The sequence below is a fragment of the Podarcis pityusensis genome (assembly GCF_964106645.2).
Source record: "Podarcis pityusensis genome assembly, chromosome: 1".
In the NCBI taxonomy this organism is placed as follows: domain Eukaryota; kingdom Metazoa; phylum Chordata; class Lepidosauria; order Squamata; family Lacertidae; genus Podarcis; species Podarcis pityusensis.
In genome coordinates, this window is record NC_138028.1 from 58686493 (window position 1) to 58712004 (window position 25512).

The 25512-nt window shown below is 38.6% G+C and overlaps 1 protein-coding gene across 2 annotated transcripts in view; it reads right to left on the reverse strand.

Annotated features, from left to right (window-relative positions):
• Positions 1 to 25512, reverse strand: part of PPFIA1 (PTPRF interacting protein alpha 1) — a 68246-nt gene that overhangs the window by 10634 nt on the left and 32100 nt on the right. Inside the window, exons 4-26 of one of the 2 annotated variants that reach the window (XM_080982942.1) lie at positions 24249 to 24413; positions 22288 to 22362; positions 21166 to 21267; positions 20492 to 20713; positions 19608 to 19754; positions 18632 to 18766; positions 17850 to 17933; positions 17128 to 17259; positions 16487 to 16549; positions 15564 to 15643; positions 14847 to 14994; positions 13006 to 13229; positions 11688 to 11925; positions 10213 to 10242; positions 9230 to 9381; positions 8615 to 8787; positions 7288 to 7381; positions 5260 to 5341; positions 4968 to 5168; positions 2970 to 3032; positions 2085 to 2111; positions 857 to 1032; positions 663 to 760 (exon numbers count right to left, since the gene is read on the reverse strand). In XM_080982942.1, the coding sequence (XP_080839068.1) occupies positions 663 to 760; positions 857 to 1032; positions 2085 to 2111; positions 2970 to 3032; positions 4968 to 5168; positions 5260 to 5341; positions 7288 to 7381; positions 8615 to 8787; positions 9230 to 9381; positions 10213 to 10242; positions 11688 to 11925; positions 13006 to 13229; positions 14847 to 14994; positions 15564 to 15643; positions 16487 to 16549; positions 17128 to 17259; positions 17850 to 17933; positions 18632 to 18766; positions 19608 to 19754; positions 20492 to 20713; positions 21166 to 21267; positions 22288 to 22362; positions 24249 to 24413 (2911 nt within the window). The remainder of the gene's footprint in view (positions 1 to 662; positions 761 to 856; positions 1033 to 2084; positions 2112 to 2969; positions 3033 to 4967; positions 5169 to 5259; positions 5342 to 7287; positions 7382 to 8614; positions 8788 to 9229; positions 9382 to 10212; positions 10243 to 11687; positions 11926 to 13005; positions 13230 to 14846; positions 14995 to 15563; positions 15644 to 16486; positions 16550 to 17127; positions 17260 to 17849; positions 17934 to 18631; positions 18767 to 19607; positions 19755 to 20491; positions 20714 to 21165; positions 21268 to 22287; positions 22363 to 24248; positions 24414 to 25512) is intronic. The other variant, XM_080982941.1, reaches the window with a different exon arrangement.

Sequence of the window (25512 nt, forward strand, 5' to 3'; positions counted from 1 at the left end):
CTGCTTAAGGAGATTATCAGAAGAGATCATAAAGAAAAAAAGAAAAATATACGAACAAGATGAGATGTGGGAACAGCAAGATAGGACTGGATAGAATTATGAACATTATTTGGACAGATTTGTGGATATTAACGCAGCAGCAAGAAGATGATCGGAATCCCCTTCGGAACTTGAAATATGGGTCCCCCCAACAAAAAATTTAAAATTCGGCTTTGTAATTCGGAATTTATGTGATGTGATTTGATTTGATTGGTCGGTTAATAATTATTTTTTTTTTAAGAGATCAGAACAGCACTAGTTTTTTACTGCACAGATTCTTCCTTCTTTCACAAATGAATAGGGCCAGTAGTTGTACATATAATTGTTTAGGAAGGAAAAGAAATATAGGCACTTGTTTACAGATCAAGGGTATTTTAGAAAGCACACTATAGATTTAGTGGTTCCAGTATGCAGTCAAAACACAGGACCTAACAACACTATGCTAGACCCCATAAACACCAGCTCTATACAAAATATAGCTCTATATAAAATATAAAACTGGCATGAATCTACCATTGAACATACTTGCAACTTGGGAGATTTTTCAACCAACAGAAAATATAGGACCATGATTTCATATACTTCTCATAAGTAGAGTCAAATCCAGGAAAGAAAAGGGCTACCTTTAATCTCATTCAAACCTTCTTCTCTTCTTCTTTCAAGTTCTTTTCGGTCATAATTTAATCTCCGCAGACACATAATGCCACACTGGAAACTATTTCTGTTAAAAGGTTAAAAAGGAAATAGGCATTAGGAAAGTATGTTGAAATGCACAGACAAAATGCTCGTTAATAAAGACTATTTTAAATCTATTTACCTGTGAAAACTGTCAACCATTTTAAGTTGACCACGGAGATCTTTTTTAGTTAAATGGTCCAGCATTCTAGCATCCACAAGACATTCCATAAAATAGCTGCGATACTGAGGGAGCCCCAAACTGGGAAGCCACTCGTTGCCAATCCACTCGTGGTTCATATCCCCATAGGCTAAGGTCTATTTAAAGAAAACCATTGAAGTGTAATTTTAAATAAGAAGGTGTAAAATATTTCATCAGTGCCTTACAGTTTCACACAAGAAAGAGGTTGTAACTACTGAAGATGCAAAGCAATGTTTTAAAAATTAAAACCACTTCACACTTTATTTATACAGCAGCTAGCATTTACTTAGGTGAACAGTGAAGAATGATTTGAAGATGCACATCGTCAAACTCTCTGATAGTGCCAGGGCTGCAGCTTCCTGGTACATTTCAATTCCCCATTTCAAACTTTGATCTGCTTTGCACAACTGGGTACAGCAAAGAATGACTTAGTAAGACTGTGAGAACCTGCTCTTGGAGAGGAGCTGTTTTCCTCTCCTCTGGACTTTCATCTTGCTGCCTTGCACTGAGCAAAACTAAGTTCTCTCCTGACTAACCACGAGCTACAGAGAAGTTTGTTCTTGGCTACAGCTCATGGTTAGTGAGAGGATGGCTTAACCATGATTCCTGGTTAGGATGATACACTAAAGCCAAACTTTAGCTTAGTCAGCATGGTGCAGTTGTAAAAATGAGTAGGGAGGGGCAAATGAGCTCTGAGCTCCCCTGCATGTTTGCACAGCCTCACTGAAGTCGTATTTTGGCTTACCATGTCATGTGAAGCCATTCCTTCACGTGTTTACAATGTGAATCACTGGCATTGGCCAGCTACGCAAAGTGGGAAGTGGCTGCTGTTAGAAAGATTAACTTATTTAAACAGATTTTAGTTGAATCTGAATGCATTGTGACAGAAACAAAAATCAGCAAAAGGCACACATTTTGTTGCTGTGCTATCACAAGCCGGTGATGAACTCCAGGAGAACAAGCCTCAAAAGTAGGTAATATAATGCCAACCTCCATGCCAAATAATTTCTCAAAATAAATTTTGGGTGAGTTAACATTTGAAATATTTACTCATTAGTTTCCCCTCAAAATATTTTTCAATGTATTTTTTTTTTTAAAAAAATAAGTTTTCTATGGTTAAATAAACTTTGATGTTTTACACAGAAGGTTTAAAAGAAAAGTCTCCAACCTGAGCCCAGCTTCCTTCCACATCTTCCTGATGTTACGTAATTAGAAAAGCAAAAGAACACACAAATGTTAGTATTTGTAAGTTTAGTAATGCAAGAAAATTCAAGGTGATGGCCGCAGTCCAGTGTGCAAAAAATAATCAAATGGCTGAACTGTGCAAACCTGTAGAAGGCTTGACGTCAATAAACTTCTCAAAACAAGCAATATGGCTGTTGAAATTATTATTATTATTATTATTATTATTATTATTATTATTATTAATTGATTGAATTTATATACCACCCTATACCCGGGGGTCTCAGGGCAGTTTACAGAATAAAATCAAGATATAAAACCACAAAATACATAATAAAATTATGTCACATTTAGTATATGTATCCTAGCAATGAACAGTGTACACAGTCCTTTCTGCACATAAAATGACACCTCTGGAATGTGGCCATAATGGAAAGGCAAAATAATGGCATGCTAATTGTTAGGAATGCAAGCATCATGCATTCAAAGTTATGTACATAAGAATTTCTCAATATATTTATACCCTTGTGTAAATTGAATCACCACATGCTGCTTAGTTTATCCACACAAGAAGCAGCCTTTAGCTGTAAACCCAAGTAAAATATTAGGCAACATCTTAAGAAATCCAAAATCAATGCACTGATTTTGCCTTCAATGAACATAATTTCTCCCAACCCCATGATGACCTTGGTGGAAAAACATTTTACAGCATAATTATACATTTCAGAGAAGGTTAGTAATTAAAATAGGCCATAACCAAGAAGAATTAATATTTCTACTCTTTTCAGAGACATTAAGAGGCACATGATTCAAGCACTCAAGAAGTGGGAAAAGCACTGTAAACACAAAAAGGTTCAGTGCTATAACTAACCGTTTGTGGTGTAGATGTAAGATTTTCCATTTCTTCATGTGTTACCCAGACATTTCCTGTGGTCTAATATGACCCCAAAGTGAACCAATCACATCCAATGAAAGGAAAGCAGTAACAAAGAGGAAAGGTTGCAGAATATATAAGCAACAGGTACATATAAGGAGCAGGCATGGGCAAAAGCAATGGTTTCTAGATTGTTAAGTACAGACTGATGTAAGATGCAAGCCTGCAGGCAAACATTTCCCTTCAAATAATGACTTAATGTATACCCTGTATTTAAGCAAAATTAGAAAAAGTATAATTCCTCATAATATGACTTCTAGGTGTACTCCTTACACTTAGCAGTGCCAAGTAATACTGTGGGATACTTCATTTTAGTTCCTTAGAGTGCATCTATCCTTCTGAAGAAACTTACTGTATCCCCTTGTATACTATGTGCCAATTCACATGCAATGCCAAATCATGGGTGGCAATACTTGAACAAATTGTTTGTGTACTCATGCCTCCCCTTGCACACTCCAAAGTACTTACAGGTTTATGGTAAACCATAGATTTTTGTTACATCCGAAAAACTATGGCTTGCCTTTGCTCCAAATCAGGATTGCAAACCAGAGTTTGAAGATCAGTCATGTAACACCAAATCATGGCTGGCATTATATGTGAACCACCTCAGTTTAGGCAGGTTGCTTTTGAGACCAAATTATATAGAATGCAATCAGATTAAGTTTATACATAATATAATACATAAATAAATATACATAACATATATTTATGATAAGCCAAGAGCATATGTGGCAATAATTGTTCCATGAGTGCAGGAACTCTGGATCCTAGCATGAAATGGATCCTGCTTATTCTTTGTCAGTCAGTTTTCTTTCAAATCACTCTACAAACACAGCAGATATTCACAAGATGCAGTCACCATCACTCTCACTCCAGCCCCACAATGAGATGTGCATCTGTAGGCTATATGGATGCAGATTTGCAGCTGTATGCACATCCACAGCACAGTATTTATCAAGGCCCCACTGAACTGGCTGACATTCTGCACCCCAGATATAAATAATGAAATGTGATTCAATTGTGGCAGGCAAAACAACCTGCCTTCAACATGTGCCCCCACCCCACACAAGAATACAACACAGGTACAACTTTCTTTAGTTCCACTTTTAAAAGGGGATTGCTTTCATGTAACATGCCTGAAATAGGGTGGTACTGTATCTATAAATTCTGGGTTCACAAATTTTGGCTGGCCTTGGTAGCCAACCAAAGGTTTGACTTGCCAGGACAGGTTTTATCCCCAGTCTAAGTCGGGTGCCTTTCAAAGGAATCCCCTCCTCCCTTTTGAGTCCCAGAAACTGAGTTGTGTTATACAAGGTACTCCAAGTGTCTTGGAAGAACACGGTAAAATCAAGCCCCACACCTCTTCTCCAGAGCTGGAAACACAAAAGGATCTCTGCTCCAAAATATTCTAAACTGAGATGAGGGTTGGGGGTTGCTTTGCTGCTGTGCTTCCAAAGTGCTTGGAAAGCTTTAGAAAAGGAGCAGTACTGTGTGGATGATACTTGCCCCATTCTCCAGCTCCAAATTTGGGAGGCTGGAGGCTTGTCATGCTCAACAGAAGGACATAGGATACATGGTGAGCAAAATGGTGGACACCTGCTTACAGTAATAAACATCTAGTTAAAAATATTAGTGTTGCCTAACATTTCAAACATGCCTTTAAATCTTAGCATGCCATAAAGGATCCCAAGAACCTGCCTAAAACTGGCATTCTTCTTGCAGTCATTACTTTTTTAAGCACAGTTACTAACCATAACTTTTTGCAAACTTGTTTCAACAGGTCACTACATTTTGTCATTTTCTAACAACTATCCCTAACTTTATTTTTATTTTATTTTATTTGTCTTTTTTAATGCAGACCTCCACAAAAAGCAGAATTCTAAAAGATATGCTAGCTTCTCTTTAGTTAAGAGACATCATTGCTTTCCAACTTACCGTTCTTGATGTAGGAGGAGCAGATGGACTTGTTAGTGACATAATCTCTTGAATGGCAAGTCTCAGCTTTAACCTATGTAGAGGGTTACTGATTCCAATTTCACGTTGTATTTCAGTATCAGATAAGGCTGACATTATAGCACCACTTTTCACATTTGCACGGCAAGCAGCTACGTACCAGGCTGGCATCCCAACCCACAACTGGAAAGGAGAAAAACAGGAAGAGGATCACCTACAAGTTTCAAGTTAGAAGCCATGCTGCACTGAGTTCATTATTGTAAAGACTCCTTACCTCTAACCAGACAACCACAGTTGGCCCATCCCACTGAGCAAAGGGTAAACCTTGCCTCCGGGCTTCCTCAAGCAGTTCATGCCTTTAAAAAACAGCAAAATATACTTGTGAAGTGCTTATATTTTTACTGATTATCCTCCAGCGATTTCTCCCTTTGTTTCAGCAACTCTAGGAACACAGCAAATTGTCCAAGAGCGACAGCAGCATGGCAAGCACACTGCATGAGATAAGTAGAAAAGTAACATTAGAATAATGGATTGCACCAGACCTTTGGAAAGCAGAATCCATTACACTGCTGAAGCTCCTGGTCTAAATTAGCTATCATGTGCAGGTGCACTAGAGAAGCATTACCTAGGGGGAATAGTTTCTACAGGAAAGGTTTGGGCAGCCTCAATATGAAGGGGTTTCAGAACCTGTATTTACTGTTACCAAGAACCACTGACAAGTATATTAAGTAAATGCATGCAACACTCTTTTGGGGTTCTGCTTTTTTAAGCAGTGTGGGGAATGCTATCTTTTGGGAAAGTCTATTAGTGATCTTTTTTCCTTAAGAACTCTTATGACATTGAGGATTCTAAGGGTTCCTAACACAATTTGAGAAGTACCGTCCCTTAAAATTCGAAAACAAAGCATATTTTATTATATGACTATGAGTGCATGTTCGCTAATCTAAAACATATGCTCATTTTCTAAATACACATTAGACACAGTGAAGGGAGAAACTGTATGTGAAAATGCTAGGGAGTATAATGGTAGATGAGCTGAGGAACTTGACTGTTCTGTAGCCTAACAGATTCACTCTTCTTCGGTTGTCAACAGCACCCACTACAAAAGTACAGTTCTACAATACATTAAAAAAAAAAAAAAATCAACTCAAACAGTTTAAAATCAAATGCTAGGACAAAAGAATTTATGTCAAGAATTTTTGTTTGACAGCACATGACAAGTTATGGCAGGATTCATGAATTATACCTAATTCATGAAGATGCTGACAGGGTTTTGCTGAAAATGTTTCAGCAGAATATTCTTTAATATTAATCTTGCAAGGAAAATAATTCAAAAAGGTAATGGCTGATGTTTAACACAAATCTTTTAAACAATAGTTTCCCAATACATCACACATTCACATTCTGCAAAAGTTAAATTAAAATCAACTTACCCTGATTTTGCACTACCACACCAAATGGAAAATTTAAAAGGAAATAAAGAAAATAAAATGTAAAACTAAAACTTGAAAATCACTTAATTTAGATAAAAGTGAATATGATAGTGTATGATGATGCACTATGGGTGAATAAAAGATAGAACACTGACTGATAAGATGAGCAATGTATTTATTTTTCTACTTACAGGATAACACAAAATGAATTTCCTCTAACAACCTTTCCCCTGTCCCACTCTGTACCCATGTTATTCACTCAGGTCCTGAGACTCGCTGTACCAGCAAAGATTATTTATTTATATTATTATTTCAACTTACAGCTGTTTCTCAGTTCCCAATGCGTCATATAATAATAGTGATAAAATGAACAGGAAACAGTATTTTAAAAAGACGACAGCATAAAGGCACTTTGAATCTCACCAAATCATGATGCTATTGGAAAACTGCATACAGACATGGGTATTTGGGACTTTCCCCTTCCCCTTCTCTCCCTATGGGCCCCTAAAATCTACTCCTGAGGATCCCCCACACCCTGGAGCAGATTTGGAGGTGATGGCTGCAGGAGAGAGAAGGGGGAAGTTGTGCAAGTGGAACTCTGTTTTTTGAGCTCAGCAGCAGCATGGGATACAATCCAGTATAGCCATCTTTCACTCTAGCTATTCTTAAAGGTTCACTAAAGATGCATAATTTAAAGGAAAACAGCGGACATTTCTTAAGATAAACCTGATTTTTTGTCATAGTTTTATATCCATTTTCTTGATTTCTTGAGATTTTTGGTAACAGGAAAATTCAATTCTAACTTGAAGCAACAGTTTGCAGAACATTCACTGTTTAGATATCAGAACTGAGGAGAAGTTGAAACTTACTTTTTTTGCAATTTTCTATTTTTTTCTGCTTGTCCTCCCAATTTTCCAAGTCCCAAGCCATCCTGAGTTGAACTGTCTGCTTCCATTACACTAACTGCAAGAATGAAAAAAACCTGTCATGTACTTCTTGGAATTAACTTTAGCACGCAGCAGAATTACAGTAATGAATGTCATTTGTGTTTATTTCCAACATACAAGTTTGTTTGCAGTACAACAGTGTAAAATGTTATATATACATTGGGCAGGGTCCAGAATTAAAACACGGCAGTTACATTTGCGTTAGAGGAGACAGAGGGAGGCAGGCAATTTTTGCCCATTTTCCTTCCCCCTGAAAATGTGCTCTGGAGAACTGGAGGGCTCTCCAGAGGAGAATGAGAGACAGTGATGAGGGATGAAGATGTAATTAGTGGATGGGGACCCTTTCTCCAGCAGGGAACTTCCAGTGGATCACAGTTGGTCCTATGAGCAAAAAGAACTCTTTCCTTTATGGAAGTGACTCTCAAGTTCCAACTGTTTAGTTCAAAAGCCAGTAAACCTTTGTTTACCAAGAGACAATGAACAGTGAACATCAATATAAAATGGAGACACCCTGAGCTCCTTAGAGAAAAGGTGGGATATAAACACAGTAATAATAAATAAAGTATTATGATTGTAGTAGAAACTGATACACCTACATTTCCTGTAGCTATCAATTTCCTGCAGCTGCTTTATCTGATGATTTCAAAGCCACATAACAATTGAACAAAAGGACTTTCCTTGATATGTAAAATTGGACCCTGTATCATTGGATTTTTATATCTATCTGCTTTTCTACATCTTTAGGATGTATGCCGATTTATACTACTTATACACCACTTGGAAATACTTCTAAATAAATCCATCCATCTACTTAAGAGCCCACCCCTAGTCTCCTTAGCATACTCAGTGGTGGATGCTGTGAATTGACCCAGATGGGTAGGCAAAGGCCAGGGACTGCTTGGTCACTGCTTTGGGGTCTCATGGCAGTGAGGTGCAAGACAATGGTGCTTACGTGATAAGCAGCACAAGTAGTATTTTGAACAGCAATCAAATATATATAAAATGCTTACTAAGGTCAGTTCTGGAAAAATCACAGTCATCTGCCTCAGATCTAATACCTTGCATTTTGGACTTCTGCTGAGACAGACATCTGCATACCCAAGGAAGCCAACTTCCACTTACGCCTATACTAGCATAGGTAGGTGTAATCTGCATACCACACAGCTAGGACTTCTTTACCTTATACCCTATACAACGATTAGCCTAAGAATTGCTGTGCCTTCTGTTCTAGGTACAATAATGCACCAACCTTGTCCTCCGCTCTCTTTGCTGATCTGTCCAGGTCGACCCTTTTCTTTCTTACCAAATAGGCGCCCGATTGAGGATTTTATCCCCTTCTTTTTAGGGGCTTTGTGAAGGGAATCTTGGCTACTATTACTGCTGCTGGGATTGCTTACTTGTCCATCTTGAGAACCTGTGGAACTGTAGAGCAGATACAGTTAAGTCTATAAAAATATGCACTATACACATTTTGGGTTATATTCAACCCAATTAGTCTGTCCACACAAGTATTTCTGTGAAAGTGTCTTCGGGATTTTCTGTTTGTATTCTATTTTCTGTTTTGTTCTGTTTCAATTGTACACCACCCAAAAACAGTAATAGCTGGTATAAAATTCTGTAAATAACTAACTAAATAGCAAACAATGGAAGTAGAAGTCTGAGGAGAAAGGGAGCCAAGGAGGAGAAAGGGGAAGTTGAGGAAACACACAGTATGAGCTGTTGGGAGTCAATGAGAAATCCTGAAGCTATGAGTTTGCATCCAAGGACTCCAAAAAGCCAATATCATATACTGATTTTATGTTACGTGACAAAACATAGGATGACAGTCTTCAGTTTAGCTATATTCTATTTAAACTTAACTTACTTTCTTAGATCTCTTAAATCTTCATGGCTCACTGTATGCAAGGCACCCTTATAGGTTCTATCCAAATGCAGAGATCGAGGTGAAGAGGGTGGTGAGGTCTCACATTTTATTGTAGCCTTGTCATCTCTAACTTCTTCTCTTGAAACTGGAGACTGCAAACAAACACAATTTAAGTATTACTTCATCTCTAAGAGGCAGAGTACTCACAGTAAAGAGTCTTAGGTGTTATAGATTTTATAATCTCAACAGTTGCTACATCTATATGCTTCTGTTTCAACAAAGAAAAACTGTATGCAATGATACAATATTTTGTTCTAACCAATCCAAGTTCATGTATTATCTAGGGTCTGCCAGTTTACACAGAACACATATTTCTTGCAGTTATAAGCATTTGAAATAGACTTTGGTGGAATCTGAGACTAATTCTGAAGTCAATGCCCAGAATTCAGAGGGGTATTTAAACGGATTTCTCTTCTCCATGGACATGCTTTGAGCATCTGTTTCAAGTTCTGATGGTATGCATGTACTATTTTCTGGCATGGCTCAGGTTCCTTCCCACTTTGCTTTGGTAGAAACCTGAAGTGAAGAATAGGACTGAACTTCTACCTGTTCTAATATCTGTTCTACCGCTGCAGGGATTGTAAGGGGATTAATCAGCCATGGAGAAAATACACAAGGAATACCTACTATGCACAATGCAAACATAGCTCTTCAACTGGAAGGGAAGACATTCTAAATGGCAGGTGTGTAGACTTCATATATCTTTATTTGTCCCCCACCCTCCCTTAATAGCAAAGTGTTACCATAGAAATAGTATAGGGAGATGAGCACACCTGGCTAGCAAGAGAGCAGTGGAGGTATGCATGGAGAACTCTTTGTTCTGGTCATGATGATCAAAAACCATTTACATTTTAAAAATACAGTTTAATTATACTAGACTTTATTGTTCAAGATTCCACAGAGATTAATGGCTGAAGAGTTACCTTTCTATGATGTTTCCTTAAATCACTAGGCTGACAGAAGCATGCAAAGAAGAGAAATTAAGATAAAGCAGGTATTTTGATTGTTCAAACTAGAAAGCATGAACACATGGGACGATTTTCGCAGTTATAAAACATTCTCCGGGAGAAGACAAGCCATATGCTCTATTTAACCTACTCATGAAACCATTGCTCAAACAGACCACTTCTCTATACTGAAAATATTTAAGCATAACCCTGGAAAGCAGCATTTAAGATTGATGCAGACATAATGGGTGGAATACCTTAACCATAAGTAAGGGATCACTCTGGAGTGTAAATTACCTTCATGTATTGTTGCTGCAGTATCACACGTCAATTTTAAAAATTGGATTCTTAACACTAGTTAAGCATTGCTATAAATGACTTTTTTTTACATGAGGGATTATTTTTAACTAATTTTCTAAAAGCCACATAAATAAAAGACAGAAGTAGAGTGCTCTTTCTGCTTCTTCTACCACGGACCAAAATGTCAGAAACCTTCCATAAACATTGGTTTTGAGCTGAGTCCCTTGGAGATGACCAAGTAAATTCTCATTTCTCCTGCTTGAAAGGTAGGAAATGGGAATCACAATCCCCTCCCCCTGCTGAACCTTTCATGTCAAAGCTGAGCAAAATGCATTATAGAAATAAGGAAAAGCAACAGCACAAGCAAGAACAAAAAGAGTACCCAAGGCCCTGGACTAGAGACCTTGGAGGGAAGCCAAGAGTGATGGAAAAGCCAGGTAAGAGTGAGTGCAGTGTAAATGTGATTAGTTGCAACTCTATACCTAGAGTGGGTGGCGCTGTGGTCTAAACCACTGAGCCTCTTGGGCTTGCTGATTGGAAGGTTGGCAGTTTGACTCCGTGCAATGAGGTGAGCTCTCATTGCTCTGACCCAGCACCTGCCAACCTAGCAGTTTGAAAGCACACCAGTGCAAGTACATAAACAGGTAAAAAGCATTTCTGTGCACTCTGGCACTCTTCATCGTGTTCCATTGCACCAGAAGCAGTTTAGTCATGGCCACATGACCAGGAAAGCTGTTTGTGGACAAACGCCAGCTTCTTCGATGAGTGCCGCACCCTATAGTCGCTTTTGGTTGGACCTAACTGTCCAGAGGTCCTTTACCTGTATCTTTTATCTCTACCTAGAAGTGTGTAGCCTTGGACACCTCCCAGGGACTCAATTCATGTTTAACATTCATGGTAAGTTTCCAACATTCCGTTCCAAATTAAGTGTGCGTGGGGGGGAGGTGTCAAAGTTGAACATACACTAGACAACTTCTGATCAGGGGGTTAGGTGACTGCATGCTACATGCAAACAGTCTGGAATTCCTGATAAAGTTGACCAGTACGAAAACACAAGAATACAAGACACACAGAAAAATGGGGAACAACCCAAGAGCTAATCATAGGGATTTCCCCCCTGGGGTGTGTGGGAGGAAAACAGAGACACTTACTAGTGTCATGATGCCTAGTCTGTCCACTTCTCGAGCAGGACTATGTGGCATTCGCCGCGGGGTGGAACGACCACTGCCAGGTGGAGAGGAGCCAGAAAGGGAGCCACCAGGAAAGGGAGGAGGAGGAAGAGAGCTCAATGACCGAAACCGGCCAAGATTCTCTAAACTCCCACTACCAACACGGCTTTCAATTTCCTCTGCTCGCTGCTCAGTGTTTTCCTTTTCTTCTTGTATCAGTCTAAAAAGAAAGGAAGAAAGAATGCAATTCCTTTATGCAGTGTATCTGCCAATGTTATCAAAGTTTCACTGCCATCAATTAACATTTGCTATTTTCATCAATAACTCAAGTTATGATAAGCTGTTTAAGGGTACAGTTTAAGGTTCTCAAATGGCTTAGTTGACAAACAAATCGGCTCCCGAACGGTGATAACCCGGAAGTAAGTGTTCCGGTTTTCAAAAGGTTTTTGGAAGCCGAATGTCCGACGCAGCTTCCGCTTGAGTGCAGGAAGCTCCTGCAGCCAATAAGAAGCCGCGTCTTGGATTTCAAACAGTTGCAGGAGTCAAATGGACTTCCGGAAATGATTAAGTTTGAGAACAAAGGTTCCACTATACTTCTTTACAAGTCCTCATGAAAGGTACAGTATTACTATTGGAATTCTACTGAACAGGTACTCATTTGGGACTGCATCCAACACTATCCCTTCATGGATATATGCAGTATTTGATCTAACAGAGACTTCTGTGAGAAAATAAGATAGTGAGGCTATTTCTGCATTTTGCCCCCAGCCTGCAGCCTCTGTACTAACTCCTACACTGTTCTCTGCATATATATCCCTTTGGGGGGGGAGTGAATTCTTCAAGAGTGGCAGCTACTATTAAAGCTAGGTAGGGACATTAAATTTACTTAAAGCTCTTTTTCATGAAAAATAATTTGCTGCTTGTCTTTAAGGCAAATGATTCAACACTCACAAAATAACCAAATACAGCAGATCTTAAATTTTTGCTCTGTGTTCACAGACATGGTCCTTCATTAAGAAAAAGTAAAGATTCATGCTGTTTGGAGAAGCCATGCTACTACCACAGCAGTTAGAAATAATCACACTGAGTTAATTTTTCAAGAACTCTGGCAAACTGACAATGTAGAAAAATCATATCTATATCCATACAAATGAAGAGCACTGGTTAAATTAAACACACCTATTGCTATAACTTCTGTGAACGAAAAGAAATGAGAGTAAACAAACTAGACATACAGGAAGAATACATTCTCACATCAAATAGTGGAAATTTAAGTTAAAGGTACAAATGTATACTGTACCTAATTTCATTGTTGATGGCATCCAACTGTTCCTGAAGCATCATGGCTAAAGTCTGGGCATCTGCCTGACCACTAGGTGACAAGATGTCAACTGAGCTGAATATTGTTTCTCTGTCATCCTCACCATCTGAGATATCAACATCGCTCTCAAAGGCTTGTGCAACATTTGCCAACACACTTGCTTGTTGCGCACGCTCCCAGTCTTGCTCATTAAGAGTCTGAACCTGTTTAATATATGTGATCTGAGTTTTAATTGCAAATTTCTCTCAGTTAACATATAGATAAGATAAGATAGACAGATAAAATCACTAAGACTTAACTTACATGCTGCAGTAATCCATCAAGGCAGCAATATTAAGAATGCAATAAAACCAAAACAATAATTGTAATATCATGTTCATAGTCATTATTATTTCTATCGAATAAGATAGATTATAAAAAATCAAGATATAGTACATAAAAGCAACATTATGTAAGTGAAACAAAAGATAATTCCATTACTTAAGTTTCTTGAATAGCTTTGGAAACTTCAGTTTTTTAGATGAGAATTTTGTTTTTGTCATGACCTCATTCTAGCTGCCTAACAGTAATCAGCGGGGGGGGGGGGGGGGCATCCAAAATTCAGTAATCCAGCTTCCCACAATTAACTAACTCAGTGTGTCAAAGCAGCAATACCATCTATTTATTACTTCACACAAATAATTCAAATCCAGCATTTGGAACTAGGTGCACAGCTTTAGCTGGTAGGAAAAAGAAAATGATCAGACCACTCTGTTCCTTCATAAAGGAATTTCATATGGAACTTCTACATATCTGAGTTTCCTTGGTCCAGAGGGGTCCAAATTAGATAAGTAATACCGTATTTTTCGCCCCATAGGGCGCACCTAGGTTTTTTTTGGGGGGGAGAAAGAAACCCCCCCCCAGGCGTGGGGCTGGGGCGGGGGAAGCCCGAGCTTCCCCCGACCCCAGCCCCCTGAACAGACTGCTATCCGCAAGCCTAGGGAGCCCGGCACGACGTCACGCTGATCTCCCCAGGCTTGCAGAGAGCTGCCCGAAGCCCTGGGTGCGCGCCCCAGGCTTCAGGATGCAGGCAGCTCTCCGCAAGCCGTGGGAGCCCGGCGGGATCTCCTGCGGGCTCCCAAGGCTTGCGGATAGCTTCCTGAAGCCTGGAGAGCGAGAGGGGTCAGTGAGCACCGACCCCTCTCGCTCTCCAGGCTTCAGCGAAAGCCTGCATTTGCCCCATTGGACGCACACACATTTCCCCTTCATTTTTGGAGGGGAAAAAGTGCGTCCTATAGGGCGAAAAATACGGTAAATCATTTTCTTTTTTCCTTCTGCATGCTTTTTGCTTCTTTTCATAGTAACACCCCTTTTTTTGTTTGCGCTACCCTGTTATTCTGTTCACGGACGGTTCTTTGACCCAGCAGAGGCTTCTGTGAACAAGGGAGAATGAGACTATTTTATTTTATTTTCTTATTCCTTTTTCCCTCTGCCCCACCAGGGTGGGGTTTGTGGGGACTGTCCAGAATAGCATGGGAGGGCTGCATAAGAAAGGGGAAATTGCAAAAGAAACCTGTCAATCAATCACCCTCCCTTTCCCTTCCATTCATGAAAGCCTCCGCTGGATCAAAAAGTCACAGAGTTTTAAGTCACATTTTGCAAGTAGTACTTTTGATCCACCCTCAAGTCTTTGATAGTCAAGAACATCTTCAAACTTGTTTTAATATGGACCTTATTTTGTATATATAAATATCATTTCAATAGGCTTCTTATAGCTTTGAGATGAAAAACTGTGTGTTAAAACATGCTATTATAAGAGTGCTTTAACAAAAAGTTCATACCTTTGAAGGTTCATCTCGCAGAGCTGCCAAACGTCCTTTTTGTGGACGTCTTAACACTGAGGTGCTATAAGAATCTGTTTGATTGTCAGCTATGGCTGAAGGTGCCAGTGGATATCTGAAATCTGGCACACTACCCAGATGTGGTCGACTGAAACCAGAGCAGATACCATATTTTGCATTAATAAGAGACACTCTCTCAAATGTCAGTAATAATAATAATAATAATAAATTTTATTTATATCCCGCCCTCCCCAGCCGAAGCCGGGCTCAGGGCGGCTAACAACAATAAAACAGTACAAAAGTACAGCATAAACAACACTCTAAAATCATTCATTATGAAATTAATTAATTCAAGCCACTGGCAACCATTGGGCCAGAGCTCCGCGAAGATTGCCGAGGGAGGGAGTCAGGCTGTGCCCTGGCCAAAGGCCTGGTGGAACAGCTCTGTATTGCAGGCCCTGCGGAAAGATGTCAAGTCCCGCAGGGCCGTGGTCTCTTGTGACAGAGTGTTCCACCAGATCGGAGCCACAGCCGAAAAAGCCCTGGCTCTAGTTGAGGCCAGCCTAACTTCTCTGTGGCCTGGGACCTTCAAGATGTTTTTATTTGAAGACCGTAAGTTTCTCTGTGGGGCATACCAGGAGAGGCGGTAATTTAGACGCAGGCATTCATCTAGCAATACTTTATAATGAAGAAAAGCATATGTGTTGTTACTTATACCTATGATGAAGGGAAGGGCCTCTGATCCTCATCTGGTCATTTTCAGACCTCATTGCTTCAATGTTTAGTACCAGTTGATCCTACAAAGAAAAGCAAGTAATAAATTCCTTTTACCGTTATATATTTCTTTTCAAAACATAAATCACATACATTGGTTCATAAGGTCAGTATTGTTTTGAATTTCTAATGTTCAAGGCCCATCTCAATGAAAAGTTTTTTCAAAAACCATTTTGGTCAACTGTCCCTCACTTACTTATTATTTCTAGAATGGCTCTGAATAACTATGATATTTCAAAGGACAGGGGACTGGGTCTATTCCTCCCTGCACCCCAACAGCTGGGATGGCTAACCAGTTTTGGCTCAAGAGCCACATTTACCTTTGGGCCAACCCTCCAGGGAACCATATGCCAATGGTAAGTATACCCACCTCAGGCTCTCACATGCACAACTCCCCCTCCTCAAATAATCCATGCAGATTATCTGAAGGGGGTTATAGACCCCTCTTCTGTCAAATGATCAATCTGATGACTGTAGAAGGCGCAATATGTCAACGTTAGTACTGCGTCTACTACATTTTTCTTTTTGCTACTTCCACCAACATCAGTGGGATCGGGGGGAAGAAAGAATAACTGGGGGAGGTGTAATTAGGCCCAAAACTGGAAGTTAGCCACCCCTACTGTAAAGAGAAAAAACCTCAGCAAGTTTCTGGGAATGTCTAAACAAAAAATGACTCCATTACAGATGTATGCTTTCCGGGCATTAGTGATCCTTGGGCTGTTGCAGCATGATCTGTGGTACAATCAACTTCGAAGCAGGCATGTTTTTTAACAGTTGTGGTAATTTATTCTTTTTCTCATGCCTAATTTTGTTTCACTACTTTACAACCATCCTATAAGGTAATGCATTTCATTTTCAGTCAATACCTTTTCATTCTGAAGCTCTTCAACGTGTTTCTTAGCATTTTCAACTTCACGAACAAGAGCATTCTGGAACAAAATTAAGTTCATTAGGACTTTAGAATGTGACCCTTTGCAATACTTAGCATTTTAAAGTTTTTAAATACTATCAAAAAGTTATAGATGTGAGCACCTGCTTGTTTAACTCTACTTGTTTGCCTCTTTGGCTCAATTTAAGATACATGAGCTCTTGTACACTCTCCTTAAATAAGATAAACATTAATATAAGAGAACTACATATAGTTCTTTATCACCTGGTTCCAGGGTGGTGTATAATAAAATACGCTTAACAAAAGATCTATCCATCCATCCATCTAAAGAGCCATCTATCTACAAGTAGCCAAAGCTGTAAAAAGAGCAGCATATTGCAGAGCAGGAACCTCACATCACTGTTTTAACACACTTAACACAAAAGGTATATTCCTAGGAGAAGTTTCTCTGCCCATAACAAAGTAGTAGTGTTACCACAGCTGTGCACTAGACATCCCCACGGTTTATATAGTTCTTTCGCTGGCTCTCTGTCTGGCTAAATATCCATCAATAAATTGGTAAACTACAACTGAAGCTGCTGTTGCATTTCAAGCAACATTCATAACATTCACAATTACTTTATCTTCCAGGGCAGCCATTCTTTCTTTAAGGTGAAGCTGAAGTCTCTCATTGGATTCAGACAAAAGTTTATCAACGGTATCAGATAAACGTTTATTATGCTCTTCATTCATTTTCTCTCTTTGTCGAGCCTAGATTTTGGGATGTGCGGGAAAGGGGCATAATAAGAAACAAAGTGAGTTTATGAGCATTTGTACACATCCAAAAGCAAAAATCACATAAGCCAACTCTTTTTTCTGTCTCTAATTTGTAGAAATACTGAAAGTCCCAAAGTTATTGTGCTATACATATTTTTCACGATGCTCTAATTTATAGCATAATATATATTTGCTTTTTCAGATTCAAGCCTGAGCCTGCCCTAAAAAAATAGCAATGTGATTCTGAATAATATTTATTATGATAGCTTCCAGAACTTTTAGCCACTGATAATTGTGACAGCAGCTTTACAACAGGTACTTTCACTAAACATGTTCTCTAATTAGTTATTTAAAAATTTAGTTATAGGAGCTGACATTGTTCTAAGAGGCCAATTCACCCACCAGTGCTATTGAACATCCAAGGCCCACGCAAGTACTTCAAGTATCCAGTTAAGATATAAGCTTGCCCATTCAGTTCACTTTATGAGGAATATAAGCCTACATTTTGCATTGCTAACCTGATTTTTTTTTCAAGTTTGAAAGTAGGGTGAGGGGAGATGGTAGTCATCACTGCTTTAACATACCCTTAGCAATTCCTGATTTTTCTCCTCTAGCTGGGCTTCCATCTGCCTCAATCGTTCTTCAATGTTACCATGTCTTTCTTCAGCCTATTATAAATCATACTGCTAATTAAAATTTGAAAATTCACCCAGAAAAACTATTAGCAAATGAGAATTTTGTGATTTATGCAGACTGCTATTTCTGTTCACACACTGCAATGGAATAAAATACATTGAACACTGTTTCTTTCCTACTACCTTTCATTTTAATGGTTTTAAAAAAGCCATGCATAGAGAAATAAGGATTAGCATCCCTTGTACAAATTTGACCTTCCTTAGCTTGGATGATGTTCCAACTGTTTAGCAAATTTAGCTGCAGAATTCCCAGGAGGCAAATGTCAGGTAACGAAAGACAATAAGGAACAGAAAAGGTGGCAACAACAGCAACAACAACAACAACAGCAGCAGCAGCAACAACAACATGAAGACTATAAAAGGCAGCCAATAATCCATTTGTAAATACTGGGCATAACATTGTTTACGGATATAGTTTACTCCACCAGGAAATGCAGAAGGACTTTATAATGCAACACCTACAGCTGACACAAGAGTTGCTCAAGCAACCTCCAAACTATAAAAACATGAATTGTTTTATGTTACAGAACTAAGAAATCATATAAATATAAAGTACTATGTCAAGTATTTGTTAACCCAGGGTGAAGGGTGGGATTAGAACTAAATTACCAAGAACAAATTGTTTCCACTGAAGACACAGTTTTTCACAGTACAAAGTATCACAGCCCTACCTTTGTAAGTGCTGCAACTCTCTGAGCCAGTTCAGCCTCCACCTCTGGCAGAGTCTCTGCTTTTCTGAGAGTCTGCTGCAATTTTTGCTCAGCTAGTTCCAGTCGCTCCTGTAACTGCCTGTTCTTATCTTCACTCTAGCAAGGCAAGAACACCATTAATTTACTTATAACTAATGCTCCATATATTTTTCCAAATGTTACTTTCAAAAGCTCTTTTTATTGGTATTGAACAGTCATGTTGTGAGAAAATTTGTGTGAAATCGTAGGGAATAGCTTTTATTAGCTTCCAATATCATGCAAGTTGTCTCACACAGAACACTGCTCACAAACGCAGATAATTTTCATGAGCAACATATGAACATGGTATAAGCGTTTCAAATGGAAATTCAGAAGTTCATTTCCAACATACAGTACACTACAAAAATAACCAAGGATGGAATGCTACTGTAAACAATAGGATACAATTTTTAAAATAAAAAATAAGCTCCTAATATCATGCTCTGTTGAGTTTACCCATGGCCATCTGTACAGTATACAAGCCATTTTTCTGGTTATAGTTAGATATATACAAAACATATAGACTAACTAGTTATATCACCAGCAAACTGAATATTTTTACCTATTGTGCAAGTCACTTACTGAAGTGCAAGGCTGGCAAATTTTCTTAGATTATTTCTTCCTGCTGCTGTCCCCCAGGTGATATTCCAACCCTTTTTTTCCTGAGGAACCCCACCCCAGAAGCAGTTTTTTGGGGGAGTAGATGGTGGGAAAGCTCAATTGCACAAGTGGCCTTGTTCTCACACAACTGTTGCATAAAACCAGTTATTTAATTCTTTGTGAATGCATGGCATTCTTACCTGCGCTGCTGCAAAGTTGTCTCTTTCATATTTCTCATATCAAGTATGTTAAGCAGATTATGGAGAGCTATCACAGCTCGATAAAGTTTTGCTTTATTACTATAATTAACAGTTTCTACCTGTCGGTGCAGAGAATCTTTATTAGCAATTTCGTTTTCAAGTTTATCATTGAGGTCATGCACGGATGTAGCTTCACGTTGTGCAGCGAGGTAGCGTTTTTCAAGGGTTGTGATTCGCTCTTCCATATCTTCCTTTTGAGCCATTGCCTAAGTTGTAAAAATTGTAAGGAGATTAAGGAAATACATAGTCCCTAAGTGTTAAATAGTCTCTCTTCATTAAGTGTGTTTAATAGACTGTCTTGAGAAATCAGGCATGGAAATATAAGAGTGATCAAAAGATCCTTTGAAATAATTGCACCTTTCTTTTACTTCGTGGGCCTTGACACTATGGAAGTTGCCAATTCTTACTGATCTTAACAAGTTCAAGATCAAGATTTGCAAAAGTTTCCAATCTATAATAATATGCTTTGGAAAATGAGGAGTGCTTCAAAAGAAGTTGTGATAAGGAATAATTGTAGATTGTTCCAAGCAAAACAGTCAAGATTTACAGGGGTAATTGTAAGCTTTAAGCCTAAATAGTTCTTTGAATCCCTAGTTTATGTATATACTCAATACCAAAGTATGTGATGTGGTTACTTCAGCCCTTTTAATAGGAGGTGCTTATCTTTTCAAGATCCACCAGTAATCATATTAATCAGGTGCCAGCCTATGCAGAAGTTAATAAAAACAGACTTGGATTTCCCCCCGATCAGAACATTAATTTATATGGCTGCCAAATCAAGATTCACACTGCATGTAAAACCCAGAAAAAAAGAGAATTTTTGAGCAGAAGTTCATACAGCCAACTACAAATACAAGTTTTAAAATCCCACTTGAGAGTTTATTAAAACATGTTTGCTCAATCCTTCCATTAAGTCACAAACAAAAAACTGACATTTCCTTACCTCTCTTACATCTCTTTGCAACTTTGTGTTCATTTCTTCAGATTTTATTAGATCTTTCCTAGCGGTATCAAGATCTTCTTCCAGTTCTGCTACTCTGTTAGAAAGGGCCGTTATACGTTCTTTCATTTGAGCCTGCTCTTTAGTTTGCATCTCTATGACATCTTGAAGTTCTATTACTTTAGCAAGGTCTTCATCATGACTTAGAGAGCCATTGGAAGATCTCTATTTGGGGAAAAAATTATTATTTTTAGAAGACCAGTACAATATGATGTACTACATACTACCATAATTTTTCAAGTTAAAGCTGTCATAATTCAGGCATGATTAAGGTCTGCTCATTTACTATTTCCTAGGAGGAAAAGTTTCAAAGGGATGAGTCTCTGGTCTCATTGCCAGAGATTCAAGAAACAATGAGTAAATCAAATTGAAACCATGTTTATCTGAAAATGGTGTTTTCTGTACCACAAATCCATTCCCTGAAAAGATTTGGAGCGTTTGATCAGGAGATGACAGAGACAACACATTTATGTTTGTATAAAGCTGCTTTCACTCACTACTTTCTCATCGGAATGAGATGATGGTGTAGGTGCACCTGAGACCCACACTGTGTTTAAGATTTATTTCCCCAGAAATGATGAGTGAACAAGCCCTACAAGACCAAGGTTTCCACCTACCTTCCCATTAGTGCTAGGTGCATTCTCCTGATCATGATTAACATCAGGCATCCCATCAGCTTGAGTTCTTTTCTGATTGTTCTGTTCTTTCAAAATCATTAACTGAAAATGAAATTAAAGTATTGTTTCAGTTATGGTAATAAAGGATATTAATTCAGAAATTAAAAAAGGAGCAGTTAACATTTGCAAAGATAGAAATTCTGCATTTATGAATAAATAGGCAACAGATATACTACCGCCCTCAATTTTAAAGCAGAATTGGAACTGATTTCTATAATCTATTTAGAGGATATTTGTCAAATGGTAAGCTTGCCTTTGAGGAGTACTCAACTGTCAGACACGAAACCTTCTGCAAAACAAATGATCTATGACTGCCATTTACTTAATAAGTGAATGGAGTTGGGTGAATTGGCTCTTAGGACTGACTGAAACCTTGCAGTGACATGTCCACAGCTGAAAAGATTGCATTTAGAGAGAAGACACCATGGAAAATGTATTCCCAACATCACCAAGCTGCACAAAGTCCCTATCCTGCAGAAGACAGGGAGGGGTGTTTCTAGCTACCCCACCCTTTGCCCTTGGGAAGCCTTCAAAGAAGCTGCTGCAGGAGAGGGACTGTGAGCAACATCAAGGGAGGGGAGTTTCTAGGACTAAGGTGAAACTGTGAAACTCCCTTGTTATTTTTGTATGAATGCTGAATGTTGTTTAAGTAATCTTGTTATATATTTATAGTATAGGAATGTGTTTCAGGGTATGTTGTTATATTTTTGTTTTGCTACATATTATGAAATTGTTACTATGTTATTGTTTTCCTATGCTATGATTTGCTGGGGGGGGCAGTGTTTGAAATGCATCTGTATCTTTGTTGTAGGCTGCTTTGAGTTTGAGGGGGGGAGTTGTCAGAAAGTGGTACACAAATAATAAAGTGAATGAATGAAGACACGCTGCTTCACAAACTTTTGAATCTGTGTTTAGAATTCGCAGCAGGACCAAGAGATGCAATGGGAGCATTTCACTGATTCTAACCCTTTCCTTTCAGTCATAGTTCTTTGGGCCCCTCAAAAAGTCAATAGCTCCTTCAGAGCTGACAAGAGGAGTTTTTGTTTTAAGGAAATGACCTACCTCCTTGTGTGTAGTACCCAGTTCTTCCTCCAACAAGCTACATCTTTCAAGTGCTACTCGTAATCTTTCCCTTACCTAAAAAAGATAGAGCCAAGGTGTGAACACAAACGATTCCAAAACTAAACTGTGCAGAAGTTTTGATTTACATGCAGTTATATATTTATTTTTGGCAATGAACATTATCTTTAAATTCTTAAAAACAATAAAGTAACAACCGAAACATTTCTTCCAATATCTATGGAATGCCAAACAACAAGCAGCTTATGCAAAATCAATATGGAGCCAATATACATTCAGAACTCCTATTTCATTTGCAGGCAATGAACCTCTGGCTCAGACAAGCTTAATAGTATAGTATTAGCTATACTACAGAAATGTGGACTGGTAACAATATCATGGTTAGATAGGATGAATTGATTTTAAATATATTAATTTTATCATATTGTATTTCATCTTTCTTGACTAAACAAGCAAAGAAATTGGTTGTTATAACAATTAAAATATAAAATTTCAATTGATCAATATGTCACCTGTGAATACGCTGTATAAACCTTATGGGTCTGGATCCAATAAAGCCCAAGCATAAGGGTAAATCTTGATCATATAGAAGGTTCTCATTTCCACAACCCAAGCCACCTACAATCCCTACACCACATCAAAAGTCTTACTCCATGAGCAAATTTCTGCTCACAATCCTTACAATCAAAGCCACCATCCATGGCTTTTCTACTAATGAAATATTTGCTTAAAGACCAGGTGTGCCATCTGATGTTAGTCACACTCAGAGTAGATTAATTGAAATAAATGAACTTGTTTATTGATTTGAGTAAGACTGCTTACTCAAAAGATCTGAGTAAGATTGCTTACTCAAAAGGCTAAATGCCCAGAACTTCCCAAAAGCAAGAGATGGAAGCTACTGAACAGAACACCGTTCTCTATGAAATGGGAAATAAGGGCACTGTTCAACCAAAGTTAAGGATAAGCCTCTTCTGAAGTCATTGGGACTTCAACTGCTTAACTTCAAATTTCACAATGCCTATCCATACTGTTTGATGGGCAGTCATATAGTCATACTGAACTGGATCCATAGAAAAAGCACACAGGAGGCAACTGGATGAATTCCCTGCCTCCCCGTCTCCCTCACAACCCACTGTTTTCAGTGATCCCCTTTCCCCTCAGCCCCCTACATCACAGCCCACCTTTTCAGAAGGGTGTCCCAACCCTCAGAAGGGGAAGAAGTCAGGAAGGGGACTTGAAGAAGCTAAGCTCTCTCTTGCATTACAGCATATACGTCTAACAGTATTAGGCTAAGCTGGCCCCTCTGCTCTTACCACTTCTTTTTTTTCCTATGTCACAATTTAAAAGTGGCACAGATCCCACCCACCACCCAAATGCATTAAAGTGTTTTCATTTCCTGTCTCTTCCCCTATGCGCATACCAAAAGTTGGGAAAAAGGGAGGAAGAAACAGAATGAAGCAAAAAGGGGAACAAAGAGTTGAACTAAACCGATGAAAAGGGACTGGGAAGGCACCATAATAAAAGACTGTCGCACTCCAATTTGACATTGCCACCACTTTCCTGGCATCTATATTTTGGAGTAGACAGCAGTGCTATCAAGCTTCAACTGAACAAAAGTAGAAGGCAAATGTTATTTTCACTTTTTCTGTTTGTTTTACCAAGGGGACTGCCTTAGAAGACCAATTCACTGGCTGACACCTGCTTAGAAAGGTAAGCTAGTTATAACAAGGTAAACTTACAAAGGTAAGCTAGTTATTACAAAGACAAACAAGTTTTACAAGTCAGCCAGCTATTTTTTCCACTTGCATTACATGAGTAATTTTGAACGACAGACTGTTTTTACACTAATGCACTTAATTAGTTTGCCATAACCATTTCTTATACATTTCTCAAATGTATAAATACATTTCTCAAATAATAAACAATGCACTCAGTACATTTACCTTTTCATCAAGGGCTTTGTGGTGTTCAAATAGGGATTTTAGTGCTTTGAGAACTTCTACTTCACTAGAAACGCCTGCTGGAGATTGAGCCTGTCTCTTTACTACAGTCATTCTAAGAGATCGCTCATGCCGGGAGACAAGACATTCCAAATGCTCTAACAGCAGCTGAAAAATAGCCAAAATTTAGATGAGGAAGACAGATGAATTCCATTCTAAGCATCTGAAGAGAAACGCTATGCTATTGTTTGAAAATAAAATCATGATGCAATGTGCACCCCAAACCCGCAATGATGGATTGTTTATGACCACATGAGTTACAGAATTCTGTTTGTCTTAAAAATGATCTCTTTTAACTTTGACTGCCTGAAAAATTGTGTAGCCCAGAAAGTTTCATGGCAAATTCAACTGAGGAAAAAAACCATGTACTTTGCTAACCAAAAAGAATAGGAAGACATTTTCAAAAGTTTTCTTTTTTCCTCAAGTCAGATAAATAATCTGCCAACAATTTATTTTTACATATATCAATGCTCTCTTGTAATCTCAGCCTTTATAGCGATTCCTTTAATAGCCAGGGAAGCTTCTCACTAAGGATAAAACTACACAATCTACCTCTACATGTCTTATATCCTCACCACTTCAAATCCACTGAAATGCTTAGCCTTTCCTAAGAACTGCCCTCCCCAGCTGCTTTCCTCCTTGCAGAGGTCTCAGATCCATCCATAGCAAGTTAATTGCAAAAGTCTCCTATAGAATGATAAATCACCCGCAGTGTTTTTAGCTGAGATCCAATAAGTTACTTAACTAGTGACAACAGCAAATTTGAGCATCATTTATAATTGTATTAAGCAAAATTGTTATGTAGTGTTTTTCACAAAGGATACAGAGTTCAGCATTATGAGAATTTAAGCTCCCATGTAAAACTGGCTAACCCATGGTCCTTCAGCTGTTGCTGGACTGCCTTCCCCAACCTGGTTCAAAGAGGCCAATTCCCTCTTATCTGCAATATACTATATCCTCCCACCAACACACACACACACACACATCATTCCAGAAGTTGCAGAAGCCGCTGAGAATAGTTCCCTGTTAGGCCATATGGGTTTTTTAACCCTACTCCCTTTTAGTTTACAAATATACTCCTGAATACTGGGAATTTCCCCAAATAGACAGGAACTGCTACTGTGTTTTTATATGGCTCTGTCTTGCTGCTAAATTTGCTGGTGTGGTATTGCCCTAATTTGGTGAAATAGAGAATGACAAAATTGAT